The sequence below is a fragment of the Trichechus manatus genome, unplaced genomic scaffold (assembly GCF_000243295.1).
Source record: "Trichechus manatus latirostris isolate Lorelei unplaced genomic scaffold, TriManLat1.0 scaffold00020, whole genome shotgun sequence".
Taxonomy (NCBI): Eukaryota; Metazoa; Chordata; class Mammalia; order Sirenia; family Trichechidae; genus Trichechus; species Trichechus manatus.
In genome coordinates this window covers 21,086,722-21,104,758 of record NW_004443956.1, presented here as the reverse complement: position 1 = coordinate 21,104,758, position 18,037 = coordinate 21,086,722, and the positions used below count along the sequence as shown (strand labels likewise).

The 18,037-nt window shown below is 39.1% G+C and overlaps 1 protein-coding gene across 1 annotated transcript in view; it reads right to left on the bottom strand.

Moving 5' to 3' along the window:
• The window catches only part of RNF32 (ring finger protein 32), a 51,240-nt gene that overhangs the window by 18,538 nt on the left and 14,665 nt on the right, over positions 1–18,037 (bottom strand). The window contains exons 3-6 of the mRNA XM_004372787.2: positions 7,977–8,119; positions 4,714–4,746; positions 4,023–4,147; positions 3,662–3,770 (exon numbers count right to left, since the gene is read on the bottom strand). Coding sequence (XP_004372844.1) covers positions 3,662–3,770; positions 4,023–4,147; positions 4,714–4,746; positions 7,977–8,119 — 410 coding nt within the window. The remainder of the gene's footprint in view (positions 1–3,661; positions 3,771–4,022; positions 4,148–4,713; positions 4,747–7,976; positions 8,120–18,037) is intronic.

Genomic DNA, 18,037 nt, shown 5'->3' with positions numbered 1-18,037 from the left:
AACTCTCAGGGTCTCTTCATTTTTCTTTGTTCTTTTTTCTGAGTTTTCCTGAAACAGAGTTGTATCCAAGTGTTTGTCTTCAATTCCACTGACCGTGTTTTCCACCGTTTCAAATCTGCTTCTCAGCTCCTCTATGACATCGTCCATTTCTGAAATCTTGTTGTTTATCTTTTGGATTTCTAATTGTTGTCTTTGTATAATTTCTAGTTGTAAATTTATTTTGCCATTTTGTTCCTGCATTATTTTCCTGAATTCTTCCAAATTTTTGTCCATATTTTCCATGGATTTGTCTATGTTTTCCCCATGTTTGTCAGCTTTTTGCCTCAGCTCTTGGAGAATTCTGAGTATTAGAGATTTGAATTCCCTATCAGGTAGTTGTAGTGCATTTTCTTCCACTGGAAAGTCATCTGCTGTTTTATTTTGGACGCCTATTGGAACCATCCTGTACAGCCTTTCAGGAAGAAGCAAACATGGCGCACGGAGCCAGGTATTTGAGCGAAAGGAGGGGGAGGTGGTGAGAGGTAAGGAAGAAATCAAAAGAAGCAGGAAAAAAAGCAACACTAGCAGCCAACAAATGGCAGTCAGAGAGCCAGCTAGTGGAGGCTCATGTTTCTCGGACAAGAGACTGTGTCCACGGGAAGCAGAGGGGGCCGAGCAGGGGAGAAGAAGTGTAGGGAGTGGGAAAGCGTATATCACAAATCACCGGAGCTCTGCAGCCCCTGAGGAAGAAGCAAAGATGGTACACGGAGCCAGGTATTTGAGTGAAAGGAGGGGGAGGTGGTGAGAGGTAAGGAAGAAATCAAAAGAAGTGGAAAAAAAAAAGCAACAACAGCAGCCAACAAATGGCACTCAGAGAGCCGGCCCGTTCGGGTGTGTGGAATCCAAGCAGCCAGTGTTTCCTGGTGAAGAGATTGTGGCCACGGGAAGCAGAGGAAGCCGAGTGGGGGTGAAGAAGGTTGGGGGGTGGGAAAGTGTATATCGCAAATTACCGGTTATTTTCTCTCCCGCTGGACGCTCCGTGAGGCTGCTTTCTCGTACCCCCTGTTTGCTGGTCTCCGATAGGAGTCCAAGATGGCGGATCCACGCTGTGTTAGCTGGTGGGGGACCTCCGCATGAATCTCTCCTCGCTCTCTGTTCTCTGTCAGTTTTCTCACTCCATTTGGTGCTTGGCTGAGTTCTTTCTCTCTTCATTTGATGTTTTAGGGTTTCAGGATTATTGTATTCTTTGTTCGGCTTAGTTTTTCGGATCTTTGCCGTGGAGGGATGGTGTGGTGCTTCTGCCTAGAGCGCCATTTTGCCGGAACTCCTCAAGTATATTTTCTTGATTAAATGTGAAGCATAATAACTTCACAGTAAGCCAGGATTCTGATTTTCTTTTGTACATACTGATAACTACATGGCTTGGAAAAATTACTTAAGTCATCAGTGAAGGTATTAGAGATAAATATTATCATACTGCTTTATAGCCAAGCCTACATTCATTTACTTTTAGTCTTCCTATGAAGTTCTGGGACACTTTAAAGAAGCCCCCTCATGCCAGGCTTAGTAAAGTGACAACAAGGTGAAGAGACTGCCATGTGAGGACACATCAGCCTGGAAACGTAAGACCCTGCAGCATCTGACTGGGGTCAACATAAACTTGTTCACCCAAAGCACAGAACCAAGCTTACTGACAAAACCCAAACTCGTTGCTGTCAAGTCAATTCTGACTCATAGCGACCTTATAGGACAGAGTAGAACTCCATAGAGTTTCTAAGGAGCAGCTGGTGGATTCGAACTGTCAACCTTTCGGTTAGCAGCTGAGCTCTTAACTACTGCGCCACCAGGACTCCTCAAAAGCTAAAGGAAGTAATAACTGGGGGGCGGAGAGGAGGAAAGGACCACTTTATAAAGAGTAACTTCCTATCAGTTATTATTCCAAATGGGAGGGCAGGCTAAAAAAACAAATAGGTTTAGAAAAGATCTACATAAATGCAAACAATACTTCCATAGAAAAAGCGTGACTATAAGGAGTCTTAGTGGTACTAATAGTAGGTGGGAACACTCTACCCTTACATCAGAAAACCAAAACCTGTTGCTGTTGAGTTGATTCCGACTCATAGCGACCCTTATATCGTGCTGTTATAAAAAATTAAAATAATATCACTAAATCTAAAATAATTAACATAAAGATTAACTTGAACAATACATTAGTATTTATAATAAATATAAATTTTGGGGTGCCTACTGTGTGCTAAGGAGTCCCTGGGTGGCGCAAACAGTTAAGCACTCAACTAATAGCTGAAAAGGTGGCAGTTCAAACCCACCCAGAAGCACCTCAGAAGTAAGGCTTGGTGATCTGCTTCCAAAAACTACAACCTTGAAAACCCTATGGAGCAGTTCTACTCTGCACACATGGGGTAGCCATAAGTCTGAATTGACTCGATGGCAACTAACACAATAGCACCGTGTGCTGGACTTTTATAAATATGGCATGTAATTCTTAGAACAACACTGCAAGTTAGAAATTATTACTTTCATATGACAGATGAGGAAACTGAGGCTTGGAGCAGCTGTTAGTTGCCTGAAGCCACAAAGCTAAGGAGGGTAGAACTGGGATTTGAACCCAGGTGCGTCAGCTCCGAAGTATGCATCCCTTCTACTATGCCACACCTTCTCCCTTGTATACGGGGTTAAAAACCTCATTGCTGTTGAACTGATTCCGACTATAGTGACACTATAGGACAGAGTAGAACTGCTCCATAGGGTTTCCAAGGCTGTAATCTTTATGGAAGCAGTCTGTCACATCTTCCTCCCATGGAGCAGCTGGTGGATTTAAACTATCAACGTTTTGGTTAGCAGCCGAGCACTTAACCACTCTGCCACCAGGGCTCTTTGTATGGGTTAGAGATTAAATAAAGCATTAGGTACTAGTAATAGGAAATTATTAAATAACAACAACAACAAAAAACATAAAAAATGAAAAGCAGTTAAAAGAAAGGGTAAAAACTGAAGTTATTTGTAACTAAAACTCTTACATATTAATGATCCCAAGAGGGCCCAGGAGACCCTCAATAAAACTGTAGCATTGTGAGGGCTTTATTTTTCCTTCCATTTTCACCATTATTACAAGATATAAATCTAATATCTTCATTTATTTACAGTTCAGAGAATGTGAAAACCTTAAGCTTGTTTCCATCTGAAGAGATTAGTTTATTTAAACACAGCAGGAACTGGCCATATAACAGCTTTTGAATTTACCTTTATTCCAATTTTATATGTTTTATGATTTAACTAGAAAAAAAAATCTAAAAGTATACCTCTATGAAATTCACCATCCAGGCTGGAAAGCCAGCTTATGGGGAATAGTACTTTTTGCAGCATCTCAACCATTTTAAAAAGTCCTAAAAATGAAGTTAGTCTCCAAGTTTTATTGCCTCTGTTACCCTTATTGACCCCAGATGAATCACTTGCATTATTGCTGACGACTAAAAACTCTATATAGGGACTGTTGCTGTGTGTCATCAAGTCAAATCTCACTCATAGCCACCCCATGTGACAGAGGAGAACTGCCCCATAGGGTTTTCTTGGCTGTAATCTTTGCAGAAGCACATCGCTAGGCCTTTCTCCTGCAGAGCTACTGGGTGGGTTTACATCTGAAGAATTAATCATCTATACCTACCTTTTCTTCAAAGAATTTTTTCCTTAATTTGGCATCTTTGGGTGGTATAGTTTTCCTCAGGTTTTGGTACCACTTTCTAACAATATGTCCTCTCCAACAGGCTTGGATCCTAAAACACAGACATCTGAAAATAACTAAACCCTGATGATTTTATTTTAACAAATATTTCAGTACTTAGATAAGTCAGGTACTGTGCAAGACAGTAGGGAGATTATGGCAGCCAAGAGGACAGACAAAATCCCTATACCTTTTTAAAATGAGTTATTATTAGCTTGGTTTCTAAATATATACTTTTATGTTGCAGTACAGTTTTTTCCTAATTAGGTTGGAACCATGACTGATTTGCTGAGGCAATTCTTACCTTGTTGCACACTTGACTTTGAATAACCGGGCTCCATCATGAATCACTCTGGTTTGATACTGGTTCTTTCTACAGAGAGGGCAGGTTTTTTTATTTGTGAACTTTTCAAAAGCCTGAAGGCATGCCTGAAGAAAAACATTTCACTTAAAATTTTATGAGTAATTACTTATAAACAACGTTTCTATGTCTAATGTAATTATAGTGTTCTTTTCTCTCATAATTATGAGACTTGGTCCAATTTAGATTATGAAGTGGAGAAGTTTCATCAGATGTTAACACCTTCCTCACGAAACCTGTTCCAAAAATGAAATTTTACAAGAATATACATGCAGATACATCAAAAACCTCTGAAAACCAACTAATGTAAAGGTAAATCATCTTTGTGTGTAAGACTAACACGCAGTTAAATCAGCTGCATTAAGCTATCATTCACTTTGATGTACATTATTAACAACAATCTGCTATACAAACATCTGTGGTTCTTTTGTCACATAAAATTCATAATTTTGAAAACAGGATGAATTGTACTGTAGCCTAAAGTCATGTTTCTAACTATAAATGGTGCTTTGGATAAAATAAATGGCACTTTTTAGGAGACTTTCGAATGAGTAAGACTAGGCTAGATTTCTTTAAGTTACAAGAGTGATGTATTGCATACTTTATTATAGGAGTTAAAATAGGATTTACTTACTCTGTGAAATACATGGGAACATGAAAGCAGCACCTGTTCATGAGAAAACAAGAAAAAATGTTTGAAGTTTGAATTAGTTTAAAAGCGGGGCACATAAATGCATTAATTAAAAGAAAAATTCTGAATGCGCAAAAGGTAAGCTGTGTTGTTTCTTTTGAAAAACTAAGAGTTGATTAATAACCTTGATATTTATATTTAGTGCTTATACACAAATATATAAACAAGAAACAAAGTTAACAACAATATAACACATCAAATAAACATATGAAGTTTGATACAAAGCCATTAAAATGAGTGTATAGTTAAAAAGGAAACAATAAGAAATGGATATACCTCCTGGGTAGATGACATGGGTGCGTGCTAACTGGGGGGGAGAAGAAGAAGGACTTGGGACAAAGGATGTGCGGTGTTAAGAGGAGGAAGCAGGGAAATGTTAATACCTTTTTTTACTGCTTTGTTCAGCCAAATTACACTCTTTTTTTTTTTTAAAAATCAGTTTTATTAAGATAATTCTGACACTGTTAAATTTAAATAGCATAAATTATGAAGCCGTAGGAATCACTTGTTTTTTAAAAGCAGTGAAAGTGTGCGCACAAGAAAACTTCACCTTTCTGTGACCCAAAGTCACCACCAAATAGTGATATTCTTTCTGGGCTGTGACAAAAGACAGAAGCTTAGACTGAATTAAAGAAAAACGTAGTTGGTTCTTTGAGGAAAGAAGAACCAAGGAAGGCGTGAAACCAGAACAACCAGTATGTGCTACTGAGCTGGCAAAAACAAAGGCTCAGTGGCCAGCAGCCAGCCCAGATGAAGGAGAAGCTTTCAGCTACACTGGCTTTTTTCCGTCCCTTAAGAGAAGAAAGTTCAGGAAACTTGTGGGACTAAGGAAGGGGTGGCAGCAGACAAAGAGATTTTTCTCAATAATCTGACTTTAATGAGTGTATTCTTTAACACTCTCTAGTTAAGATTTAAATCTCAGGTCTACCTAGGCAGCCTGATTTTGGTAAATCTTTCCAGTTTTAAAACCTGCTTTCATGCAATCCATACTTTTTTCTTAAATGGGAAGAAAGGAAGAAACGTTAGAATAAAAAGAGAACTCAGAAAGTTCTAAAACCCGTTTTTGAAACTTACTGCCAATAGTAAGTTTAAACTGGATAAACTCAGTAATATGGATCCTTTTTTTTAATCACCATTTAATCTAATAGCAATCTTTTGTATACTCAATTACTCATTCTTTATAATCTTTCAAAGAATTTTATTAAAAAGATTATTTGACAAACTATATTGAATCACACTATATTCTGTATATCTGAATATACCATGGGTTGTCAGAAGAATGAATAAATTTGTCTTGGAAGAAGTACAACCAGAGTACTTCTTAGAAGTGAGGATGGCAAGACTTCATCTCATGTACTTCGGACATGTTATTAGGAGGTACCAGTCCCTGGAAAAGGACATCATGCTTGGTGAAGTACAGGGTCAGTGAAGAAGAGGAAGACCCTCAATGAGATGGACTGACACAATGGCTGCCAACAATGAGCTCAAACATAGTAATGATCGTGAAGATGGCACAAGACCAGGCAGTGTTTCATTCTGTTGTACGTAGGGTCGCTATGAGCCGGAACTGACCCAACGACACCTAACAACAACAACATATTTAAAATAATATACTTTTAAGTGTCCATTAATATTTGCTATTGGCAAATATTGTCCGACACAGCAAAAATAAATTATAAAGCGGTGGCAAATACACTAAAAATGTCCCAGAAGTTAGGATTAAATTCCAACTGGACTCTACCATAATGCTTTCAGCTGGCCTATTGTGATCACTTGAATTATTCATTTCCTCAACAGTTAAATGGGCATAATACCTCCTCAGGGACATATGAGATTAACTGAAAGCATTCTGAAATCATAAATGTTGGGGAAATACGAACTTTTGTTATAATTAAGGAAAAACCTAAAAAAGGAACAAAACTAGAAATGCAAAATAAAGAGAATAGTGTTTACCTCTACAACTAAACAAAAGTAACAGAATTTAGTGAGAAATGTATAAAAAACATACAGTGGAAGAAACATTGAGCAGGATACATCCTGATTCCCCCTTAAGATATTCAACTTTAAGTTTTCATTCTTCATATAAACAATCATGCTAAATATTTATAGTATAATTAATAAAGAAGTTGCTGAGGCCCAGAAGATTCCTTGTAGCTTTATTAACTCTTCTGCTATACTGCAACTCTACATTATTCTGGATGGCAATTCGGTTGTTTAAAGGTTAAAATCTTTCCAAAATCCTCAACTTTCACATATGTCAGACTAGATCCTGATGGAAAACTGGAATATAACTACATTTAAAATAAACTGTGAATTCAAAATAGTTAAAACACAAATATTTTATGATTGTGAACTTACTTCTTAATGATGAAACTTAATAAAACAAATGAAGGTTGAGAGTTTCTGTCCAGGGTAGTGAGCAAAGCCTGAGGTTTCCAGGCTGTGAAGTCTAAGCCTAGTTTTAACTATACTTGCTGTATTTTTTCGGCAAATATCTGAGTGCCTGCTATGTAGCAAGCATAATTACACACTGTGGGAAATCATTCTAGGACAACCATTGGCTCTAAAAATAATTCTAAGAATATAAGTGTCTCTAATTTCCAGGAGATTACAATTTGCTTAGGTTGACAAAATATGTATAGAAAAAAACCTACAACATGGATTACATACTATCTATAAATCCAGGTTAACGCCACCAATATTACTACAGTAAAGTTTCACAAATAAAAATTATTAAAAGATTTTACTTTTCTTAAAGATTCTTCTACAAATTCCTTGGAGACATCAAGTACAGGTTTCGTTTTTTTTTTTTTTTTCCTTCTTTTCTCCTATGATCCCAATTCACAAAACAACTTAAAAATTCTTCTTGCCTGCCCTGCGATAAAAGTGCTTCTCTGTATTCTCACATCAGTTGCTTCCCTACTTTTCAATTGTTTAGGGCTAGCAGAATGCAAGAATTTCTTTGTACAAACTTTTGAAAACTTGAAAATGAATATGATTTGGCAAATAAAACAGTTTCCTGAGGGCTTTTAGCTCTTTCTTACACACACCCTTTAATTAATGGAGAAGAAAATGTAAGGGTTTAAGGGTCACATAGGAGGATGAAACCGGAAAAAAGAAGCCTGGGATCTTAAGCCCCAGTTCAGTGTCTAGTCACTAGAAAACAGCTTCACTGAACTCATTTATCTGATCTTCATGCTAAACACCTGGGGATGAAGTTCAAACTCTTCTTTACAGATCGGGCACGGATGCAGAGAATCCCCTTCTGTTATGGATCTTTGTTTCACTTTTTCCCATTCATCTGTTGATAGTGGCAATGGAGGAGGTTCAAATAGGCCCAACTTCTGTGCTAAAGTTAAAACAATACAAAATATGAGTTAAAATCTGTTTTAGAATACAGTACTCATGTATAATTTTAATGACATTATTTTGCATACAAATATTAAAGCAATACGTTTATATAATTACTTTATTTCAAAATATATAGATTGCTGCTTTTCTATGGAGCCATAGAAGTCAGTGATAATACCTTACATTTACAATAATGTTTTATGTTTTCATTTACAAGGGATTTTCCCATATCTTACTTCATTTTCACAATAGTTCCATAAGGCAAGCAGGATTAATGTCCAATTTTATAGATGGAAAATTAAAGAACAATAATTTTTCACACATATTGGCCAAACGTCCTCATCATTTCTCACCTGATTTATCTTTCAGGCTTCAGCATTACCTCTTTCCATTAATCCTGTATCTACCACTAGGGACCTTTATAAAATGCATATTGATTATGCTCCTCCCCTGCTAAAAAGTTCTTATGACTTACAATTACCGTGTGCATAAACCCCTTAATTCAACCATATCTGAGTACCCACCACATGTCTACTCCAGGTCAAGCATCGAGCTCATAGCTTAATGGGACACTGACTTTGAAAAAAGTAACTGCAATATACTGGGGCAAAATGCTGGTGGGAACATGAGTATCAACTTCCACTAACTTGCCGTGGCCCCAAAATGACAGTAAATGTATTTTTAAAAGTGTCAACTTCCAATGATATCTTTAGAGATATAAAATAAAATGTCATGTTCATGAATTAAGAACAAGAAGTTATGACAAAGGAATATTCAAAGCACAAAAAAAGAAAGCGCTTGAAAACTGGAAAATTTAGGAATGAGAAAGTCAGCCAAAAGGCTGGAAGAAAAACGTAAGCTAATTCTACAGAAAGTAGGGAAAAAAAGACACAGCAGGAGATGGAAAACAAGAAAAATTAGAGGATTGGTCTGGGAGATGTGACATCTGAATAATACACATTTCAGAAAGAAAACAGAAAATGAAGAGCAAGAATTTTAAAGAAAATAACCCAAAACATTTCCCAGTAGTGAAGGACATGAGTTTCTAGTTTGAGAGGGCTCACCAAGTGCCCAGCACAATAGATGAATGAAGACTCACACCTACTCCCATCAATGTGAAATTTCAGAACAGTAGAGACAAAAAACAGATCCTAAAAGCTTTGAGAGAGAGAGAGAAAAGAAGTCTCAAAATAGGAACATTTTGTTGCTCATCCAGAATCCAAACCTTGGTTTCTAAATCCCATTCTCCTTGGAGAAATGGTTGATCCTAGGGCCAGGGTAGAGAATTATGAGATGGACCTGGAGCATCATGTAGTGCCAGAAAGACAAAGTGCTGAAAACACAAAGGATGAGAACGTTGTGAGCAAGAAAAATAAATAACATCAGTATTGGATTATAACCCAAAGTATAAGTAAACATACGTGAGTCTATACTGATACATTTCATTTGCTGATGTGGCACGACTCAAAATGAGAAGAAACAGCTGCAAACATCAGTTAATAATTGGAACATAGAACGTACCAAGTATGAACCTAGGAAAATTGGAAATAGTCAAAAATGAAATGGAATGCATAAACATCAATATCCTAGGCATTAATGAGCTGAAATGGACTGGTATTGCAGCCAGATACCAACCTAGGAAATGAACTCTCAAGGACTATCCAAAACCAAAAGAATTACAACAGGGAACCAGAGAGGTTAATCTGTAAATGGCAATAACATCAGAACAACAAAGGAGGGATAAACGGTGTCAGTATAGAACCTACGAATGGAGACGAAGGCAAGGCGATACCAAGTAATAAGAGATTGGGTCAAATCTAGGCAGATAAGGGTAAATTTCAAGGTAACCACAAAAAAAGTTAACAAACCTACTCGTCAAACTAAAGAAGAAAAACATAAAGTCTCAGTAAAAACAAAATCTACAAAAATAAAAGAAATGAAAAAAAAAATCAACAAACAAAAGGAATTCAGCACAGGAGAGTAAGAGGAACAAAGAAAAAGCACTAAAAAATGACAGCAATAAACTCACACCTATTAATAATTACACTCAAGGTAAATGGCCTAAATGCACCCATAAAGAGATGGAGAGTGACAGAATGGATAAAAAAAACAGGATCCATCAATATGCTATCTACAAGAGACACACCTTAGAAACAAAGATGTAAATATACTAAAAATCAAAGTATCGAAAAAGATATATCAAGCAAACAGCTACCAAAAAAGAGCAGGAGTGGCAATAATAATCTCAGATAAAATAGACTTTAAAACAAAATCCACCATAAAAGACAAAGAAGGGCACTATATCATGATTAAAGGGATGATACAGCATCAAGACATAACCATAATGAACATCTATGCAACTAATGACAGGGCTCCAAAATACACAAAACAAACTCTAACAGCACTGTAAAAAGAAACTGACAGTTCCACAATAATAAGAGACTTCAACACACCACTCTCCGTAAAGGACTGAACATCTAGAAAGAAACTCAACAAAGATACAGAAGATCTAAAGGGCACAATCAACCAACCTGACTCCATAGACATACATAGAACACTCCACCCATCAGCTGCAAAATACACATTCTTTTCCAGTGCACATGGAACATTCTCCAGAATAGACCACATCTTAGGCCACAGAGAAACCCTCAACAAAACCCAAAACATTGCAAAACATTGAGATAATACAAAGTATCTTCTCTGACCACAACACCTCAAGGTAGAAATTAACAACAGGAAAAGCAAGGAAAAAAAAAAATCACTTTCATGGAAACTGAATAACACCCTGCTTACAAACCACTGGGTAATAGAAGAAATCAGAGATGGAATCAAAAAATCCTAGAATCAAACGAGATGAAAACACATCGAACTAAAACATTTGGGACACAGCAAAGGCAGTCCTCAGAGGACAATTTATAGCAATAGATGCACACATCAAAAAAGAAGAAAGGAACAAAGTCAAAACATTAACTACACAACTCAAACAAATAGAAAGAGAACAGCAGAAAAGCCCACAGCCATCAAAAGAAAGGAAATGATAAAGATCAGAGTAGAAATAAATGAAATACAAGATAGAAAAACAATAGAAAGAATCAATAAAACCAAAAGTTGGTTCTTTGAAAGGATCAAGAAAATTGACAAACTACTGACCAAACTGACAAAAGAAAAAGAGAACTCAAATTACCCAGATAAGAAATGAAATGGGGGACATTACAACAGACCCAACTGAAATAAAAAGGATCATAACAGAGTATTAGGAAAAACTATACTCCAACAAATTTGAAAACCCAGAGGAAATGGATAAATTTCTAGAAACACACTACCTACCCAAACTAACACAAAGTGATGTTGAAAATCTGAACAGACCGGTAACAAGAAAAGAGATTGAAAAGTTAATTTAAAAACTTCTAACAAAAAAAAAAAAAAAGCCCTGGCCCAGATGGCTTCACTGGAGAATTTTCTCAAACATTCAGAGAAGAGCTTACACCAGTACTACTCAAACTATTTCAGAACACAGAAAAGGAAGCAACACTTCCGAATTCACTCTATGAAGCCAGCATAACCCTGATACCAAAACCAGGCAAAGATACCACAAAAAGAGAAAATTATAGACCAATATCTCATGAATATAGATGCAAAAATTCTTAACAAAATTCTAGCCAACAGAATTCAGCATCATATCAAAAAAATAATAATACACCACGACCAATAATACCTACCACTACTGACTGCTCTGACTGTGATCACAACAGAGGGTCCTGGACAGAGCTGGAGAAAAATGTAGAACAAAATTCTAACTTACAAAAAAAGACTAGACTTACTGGCCTGACAGAGACTGGAGAAACTCTGAGAGTACAGCCCCCAGGCACCCTTTTCACACAGTAATGGAGTCACTCCCGAGGTTCACCCTTCAGCCAAAGATTAGACAGGTCCATAAAACAAAATGAGACTAATGGGGCACAACAGCACAGGGACAAGGACTAGAAGGCAGGAGGGGACAGGAAAGCTGGTAATAGGGAACTCAATGTTGAGAAGGGAGACTGTTGACATGTCGTGGGGTTGTTAACCAATGTCAGAAAACAATATGTATACTGTTCAATGAGAAACCACTTGTTCTGTAAACCTTCATCTAAAGTACAATAAAAAAAAAAAAAAATTATAAAGAAAAAAAAGGGACTGGTATTGGCCATTTTGAATCAGAAAATCATATGGTCTACTATGCCAGGAATGGCAAATTGAAGAGGAAGGGCATTGCATTCATTCTCTCTTTTATATCTCAAAAGAGACTGACTCAAGATACAGCCTAATCCTGTAGATTGATTCCTGCCTCATTAACATAACTGCCTCTAATTCAGTCTCATTAACATCATAGAGGTTAGGATTTACAACACATAGGATAATCACATCAGATCACAAAATGGTGGACAACCAAAAAATACTGGGAATCATGGCTGTGATAGTTACGATTGTGTGTCAGCTTAGCTGGACCATGATTCTAAGTGTTTATATGTGATCACTCCCATGACTGAATCTGCTGGAGTAGCCAACCAGTTGAAAGGGAGTTTCCTTGGGGGTGTGGCCTGCATCCAAATATAAGCAGATGTCTGGCTTTTTGCCTGCTCTGGATCCTGCAGCTGCCTCCTGTTCGTCTGACCTCTGGTTCTTGGGACTTGAGCTATCAGCTTATCTGCCGATCTTGGGATTCACTGGTCTTCGCTACCTGTGGTGGAGCCCTGCTCTCTGACCTGCTGATCCTGGGTTCACCAGCCCCGGCAGCTACGTGAATCAGGAGAAGCCTCTTTCCTAATTCACAGACTTGGGACATTCCAGCCTCTACAATTGTGTGAGCTGTTTCTTTGATATAAATCTCTCTATATATATATTTATACACTTTACTGGTTTTGCTTCTCTAGAGAGCCCAGCCTAAGACATTTGGTATGGAGAGTGGTTCTAGAGAAATAAAAGTGTAAGGATGAATTTTCTAAATTGGTTCTCAAGTCTGGTTACTCTTAAAGATAATGATGACCCTGCTTTCAGTAGTAAAGAGGGCACTGCTAATCCATGGCATGATGTGGCAATACAAATATGCAAAATATCACCACCAGCAGATCAGGTATTGGTTTAAAGGTGAGGCTTGGGGTGAACACGTGTGAAATCTTTCTACAGTTTTGTCAGAATGAGAAGTATAAGAAAGCTGGTTGGTCAGTCCTACTTCTGCTAGACAAACTGGCAAAAGAGATGCACTCAGGGCTTCAGAGTCAAAGCTCAAGTGCCGCACACATGACCTCAAGGCTTCCACTTGTGCTTTGAAAGAAAGCCTTATTTCTTGCAGTAACAGAGCTGAAATTGCCGAAAACCAAACCCAGAGTCTTATTGTAAGAGTGGTTGAATTACAATGCCAGCTAAACTGCTAACCTTGAGAGGTGTCTGAAGTTAAAGTGAGGGCATTGATTAGGAAGAAATGGGATCCTGAAATTTGGGATGAGGACATATGGGCAGATAATTGGAAGCTGGGGACACTGAGCCCCTCAATTCCATTGAATCACTCCTGCCAGCAGAACCACTCCCATCTGAAGAGATCACCTTATGTTTGTCTGCTAAACCACCCTGCCCAGAAAAACCATGAGCCCCTCCACTCCCATCTAGTAAGATTAGCCCTAGCCCAGCTGCCACTAAAGAGCCCTTGCCTGAATCATTGCCTGGGGCATTGCCCGAGGAAGACACTTTACAAGACAATGCTGAATGTTCTCAAAACAATTCCACACTACTGATTCTGGCTTCTAGACCTAAAACTAGACTTAAGTCCCAGCGAGCCCCAAAAGGTGACCCTTTTGGGAGGAGGTATGCTACACTCTAAAAGAATTGCTTGACTTTTCTTTTTTTAAATTTTATTTTACTGTACTTTAAGTGAAAGTTTACAATTCAAGTTAGTCTCTTACACAAAAATTTATACACTGTTATGTGACCCTAATTGTTCTCCCTATACTGTGACAGCATATACCTCCTTTCCACCCCTGATTTCCCATGTCCATTCAACCAGCTCCTGACCCTCTCTGCGTTCTTATCTCACCTCTAGACAGGAGCTGCCCATTTAGTCTCATGTATGTACTTGAGCTAAGAAGAACACTCTTCACGAGTACCATTTTATGCCCCAGAGTCCAGTCTAATCTTTGACTGAAGTGTTGGCCTTGGAAATGGTCTTAGTGCTGATATGCAGAGTCCGGGGGCCATGCTCTCTGGGGTTCCTTCAGTCTCAGTCAGACCGTTAAGTCTGGTCTTTTCACTAGAATTTGAGTTCTGCACCCCACTTTTCTCCTGCTCCAACAGGGACTCTCTGTCGTTTTCCCTGTTAGGGCGGTCATTGGTGATAGCTGGGTACCATCTAGATCTTCTGGTCTCAGGCTGTTGCAGTCTCTGGTTTATGTGGCCCTTTCTGTATCTTGGGCTAATGTTTTCCTTGTGACTTTGGTGTTCTTCATTTTCCTTTACTCCAGGTAGGCTGGGACCAATTGATGCATCTTAGATGGCTGCTCGCTAGCTTTTAAGATCCCAGATGCCACTCACCAAAGTAGGATGCAGAACATTTTCTTAATAAACTTTGTTATACCAATTGACCTAGATGTCCCCTGAAAGCATGGTCCCCCAACCTCCGCCCCTGCTACTTTGTCCCTAGAAGTGTTTGGTTGTATTCAGGATACTTCTTAGCTTTTGGTTTAGTCCAGTTGTGCTGACTTCCCCTCTAGTGTGTGCTGTCCTTCCCTTTACCTAAGATAATTCTTGTCTGCTATCTAGTTAGTGAATAACCCTCTCCCTCCCTCCCCGCCCTCATAACCATCAAATAATGTTTTCTTCTGTGTTTAAACCTTTTCTTGAGTTCATATAATAGTGGTCTTATACAATATTTGTCCCCTTGTGACTGACTAAATTCACTCAGCATAATGCCTTCCAGATTCCTCCATGTTATAAGGTTTTTCACAGATTCATTGTTGTTCTTTACCATTGTGTAGTATTCCATTGTGTGAATATACCAAAATTTGTTTATCCATTCATCCATTGGTGGGCACCTAGGTTATTTCCATGTTTTTGCTACCGTGAACAGTGCTGCAATGAACATGGGTATACATATATCTATTCATGTGATGGCTCTTATTTCTCTAGGGTATATTCCAAGGAGCGGGATTGCTGGATCGTATGCTACTTCTATTTCTAGCTTTTTAAGGAAGTGCCAAATTGATTTTCAAAGTGGTTGTACCATTTTACATTCCCACCAACATCGCATAAGTGTTCCATTCTCTCCACAACCTCTCCAATATTTATTATTTTGTGTTGTTTGGATTAATGCTAGCTTTGTTGGGGTGAGATGGTATCTCGTTGCAGTTTCGATTTGCATTTCTCTAATGGCTAATGATCGTGAGCATTTCTTCATGTGTCTCTTAGCCACCAGAATGTCTTCTTTGGCAAAGTGCCTGTTCATATCCTCTGCCTGTTTTTTAATTGTGTTATTTGTATTTTTGTTGTTGAGGTTTTGCAGGATCTTGTAGATTTTAGAGATTAGATGCTGATCGGATTTGTCATAGCCAAAATTTTTTTCCCAGTCTGTAGGTTGTCTTTTTACTCTTTCAGTGAAGTCTTTTGATGAGCATAAGTGTTTGATTTTTAGAAGCTCCCAGTTATCTGGTTTCTCTTCTGGTGTTTTTGCATTGTTACTCATGGTTTGTATTCTGTTTATGCCATGTATTAGGGCTCCTAGCATTGTCCCAATTTTTTCTTCCATGATCTTTCTCATTTTCAATTTTATATTTAGGTCTTTGATCCATTTTGAGTTAGTTTTTATGCATGGTGTGACGTATGGGTCTTGCTTCAGTTTTTGCCAGATGGATATCCAGTTATGCCAGCACCATTTGTTAAAGAGACTGTCTTTTCCCCAATTAACGGACTTTGGGCCTTTGTGCTTGGATTTTCTAATATGACAATCAGAACCTGGGGAATATGTGTGGGAATGGCTATTAAGGCTGTGGAATAATGGTGCAAGGAACATAAAGATGGATTAGTCTGAGTTTATTGATATGGGTCCACTAAGCACAGATTGTTTATTCAATGTTTCAGCTAGAGAAGTTAGAAAAGGTTCTAATAGCTATTTCGTTGGGTTCCCGAAGCATGGATTACGAGGTGGCCTACACTAAATCAAGACAAAGTATCAGACCTGCTTTTGTATACTGTAGAAGAAAGTATCCAAAGGCTTAGGGAAACTGGCATGCTAGAGTGGATCCAGCTGATCCAGTGGTGCTTGAAGTGTCAGTGTCAGATAGAGATGCTATTTGGAGTCTTTGGCAAGCCCATATTGGTGAATCACAGCACTGACCCTTAGGATTTTGGAGCAAAGCCCTGCCATCCTCTGCAGATAATTACTCTCCTTTTGAGAAACAACTTTTGGCTTCTTACTGGGCATTGGTAGAGACTGAATGCTTAACCATGGGACACCAAGTCACCACGCAGCCTGAGCTGCCCATCAGGTACTGGGTGTTGTCTGACCCACAAAGTCATAAAGTTGGACGTGCACAACGGCACTCCATCATTAAATGGAAGTGGTATATACAAGACTGGACATGATCAGGACCTGAAGGCACAAGTAAGCTGCATGAGGAAGTGGCCCAAATGCCCGTGGTCTCCACTCCTGTCATATTACCTTCCATCTCCCAGTCTGCACCTATGGCCTCATGGGGAGTTCCTTATGATCAGTTGACAGAGGAAGAGAAAACGGTTTATAGACGGTTCTGCGCAATACGCAGGCACCACTCGAAAGTGGACAGCAGCATGACTACAGCCCCTTGCTGGGACATCCCCTGAAGGACAGTGGTGAAGGGAAATCCTCTTAATAGGTAGAACTTCAAGCAGTGCACTTGGTTGTCCACTTTGCTTGGAAGGAGAAATGGCCAGATATGCAACTATATACTGATTCATGGGCTGTGGCCAATGGTTTGGCTGGATGGTCAGGGACTTGGAAAGAACACGACTGGAAAACTGGAGACAGGGATTTATGGGGAAAAGGTAGTGGATAGAGCCCTCTGAATGGGCCAAAGAAGTGAAGATATTTATGTCTCACGTGAATGCTCACCAAAGGGTGACTTCGGCAGAGGATGATTTTAACAATCAAGTGGATAGGATGACGCTTTCTGTGGAAACCAGTCATCCTCTTTCCCCAGATACTCCCATTATTGCTCAATGGGCTCATGAACAAAGTGGCCATGGTGGCAGGGATGGAGGTTATGCACGGGCCCAGCAACATGGACTTCCACTCACCAAGGCTGACTTGGCTACAGCCACTGCTGAGCACCCAATCTGCCAGCAGCAGAGACCAACACTAAGTCCCCGATATGGCACCATCCCTTGAGGTGATCAGCCAGCAACCTGGTAGCAAGTTGATTACATTAGACCACTTCAAACATGGAAAGGGCAGCGTTTTGTCCTTACCGGAATAGACACTTACTCTGGATATGGATTTGCCTTCCCTGCACACAATGCTTCTGCCAAAACTACCATCCGTGGACTTACGGATTGCCTTATCTACTGTCATGCTATCCCACACAGCATTGCCTCGGATCAAGGGACTCACTTCACAGCAAAGGAAGTGCAGCAGTGGGCCCATGCTCATGGAATTCACTGGTCTTACCATGTTCCCCTTCATCCTGGAGCAGCTGGCTTGATAGAATGATGGAATGACCTTCTAAAGACACAATTATGGCACCAGCTAGGTGGCAATACCTTGCAGGGTTGGGACAATGTTCTCCAGGAGGCTGTATACTCTCTAAACCAGTGTCCAATATATGGCGCTCTTTCTCCCATAGCCAAGATTCATGGTTCCAGGAAGCAAGGGGTGGAAATGGGAGTGGCACCACTCATTATTACTCCTAGTGAC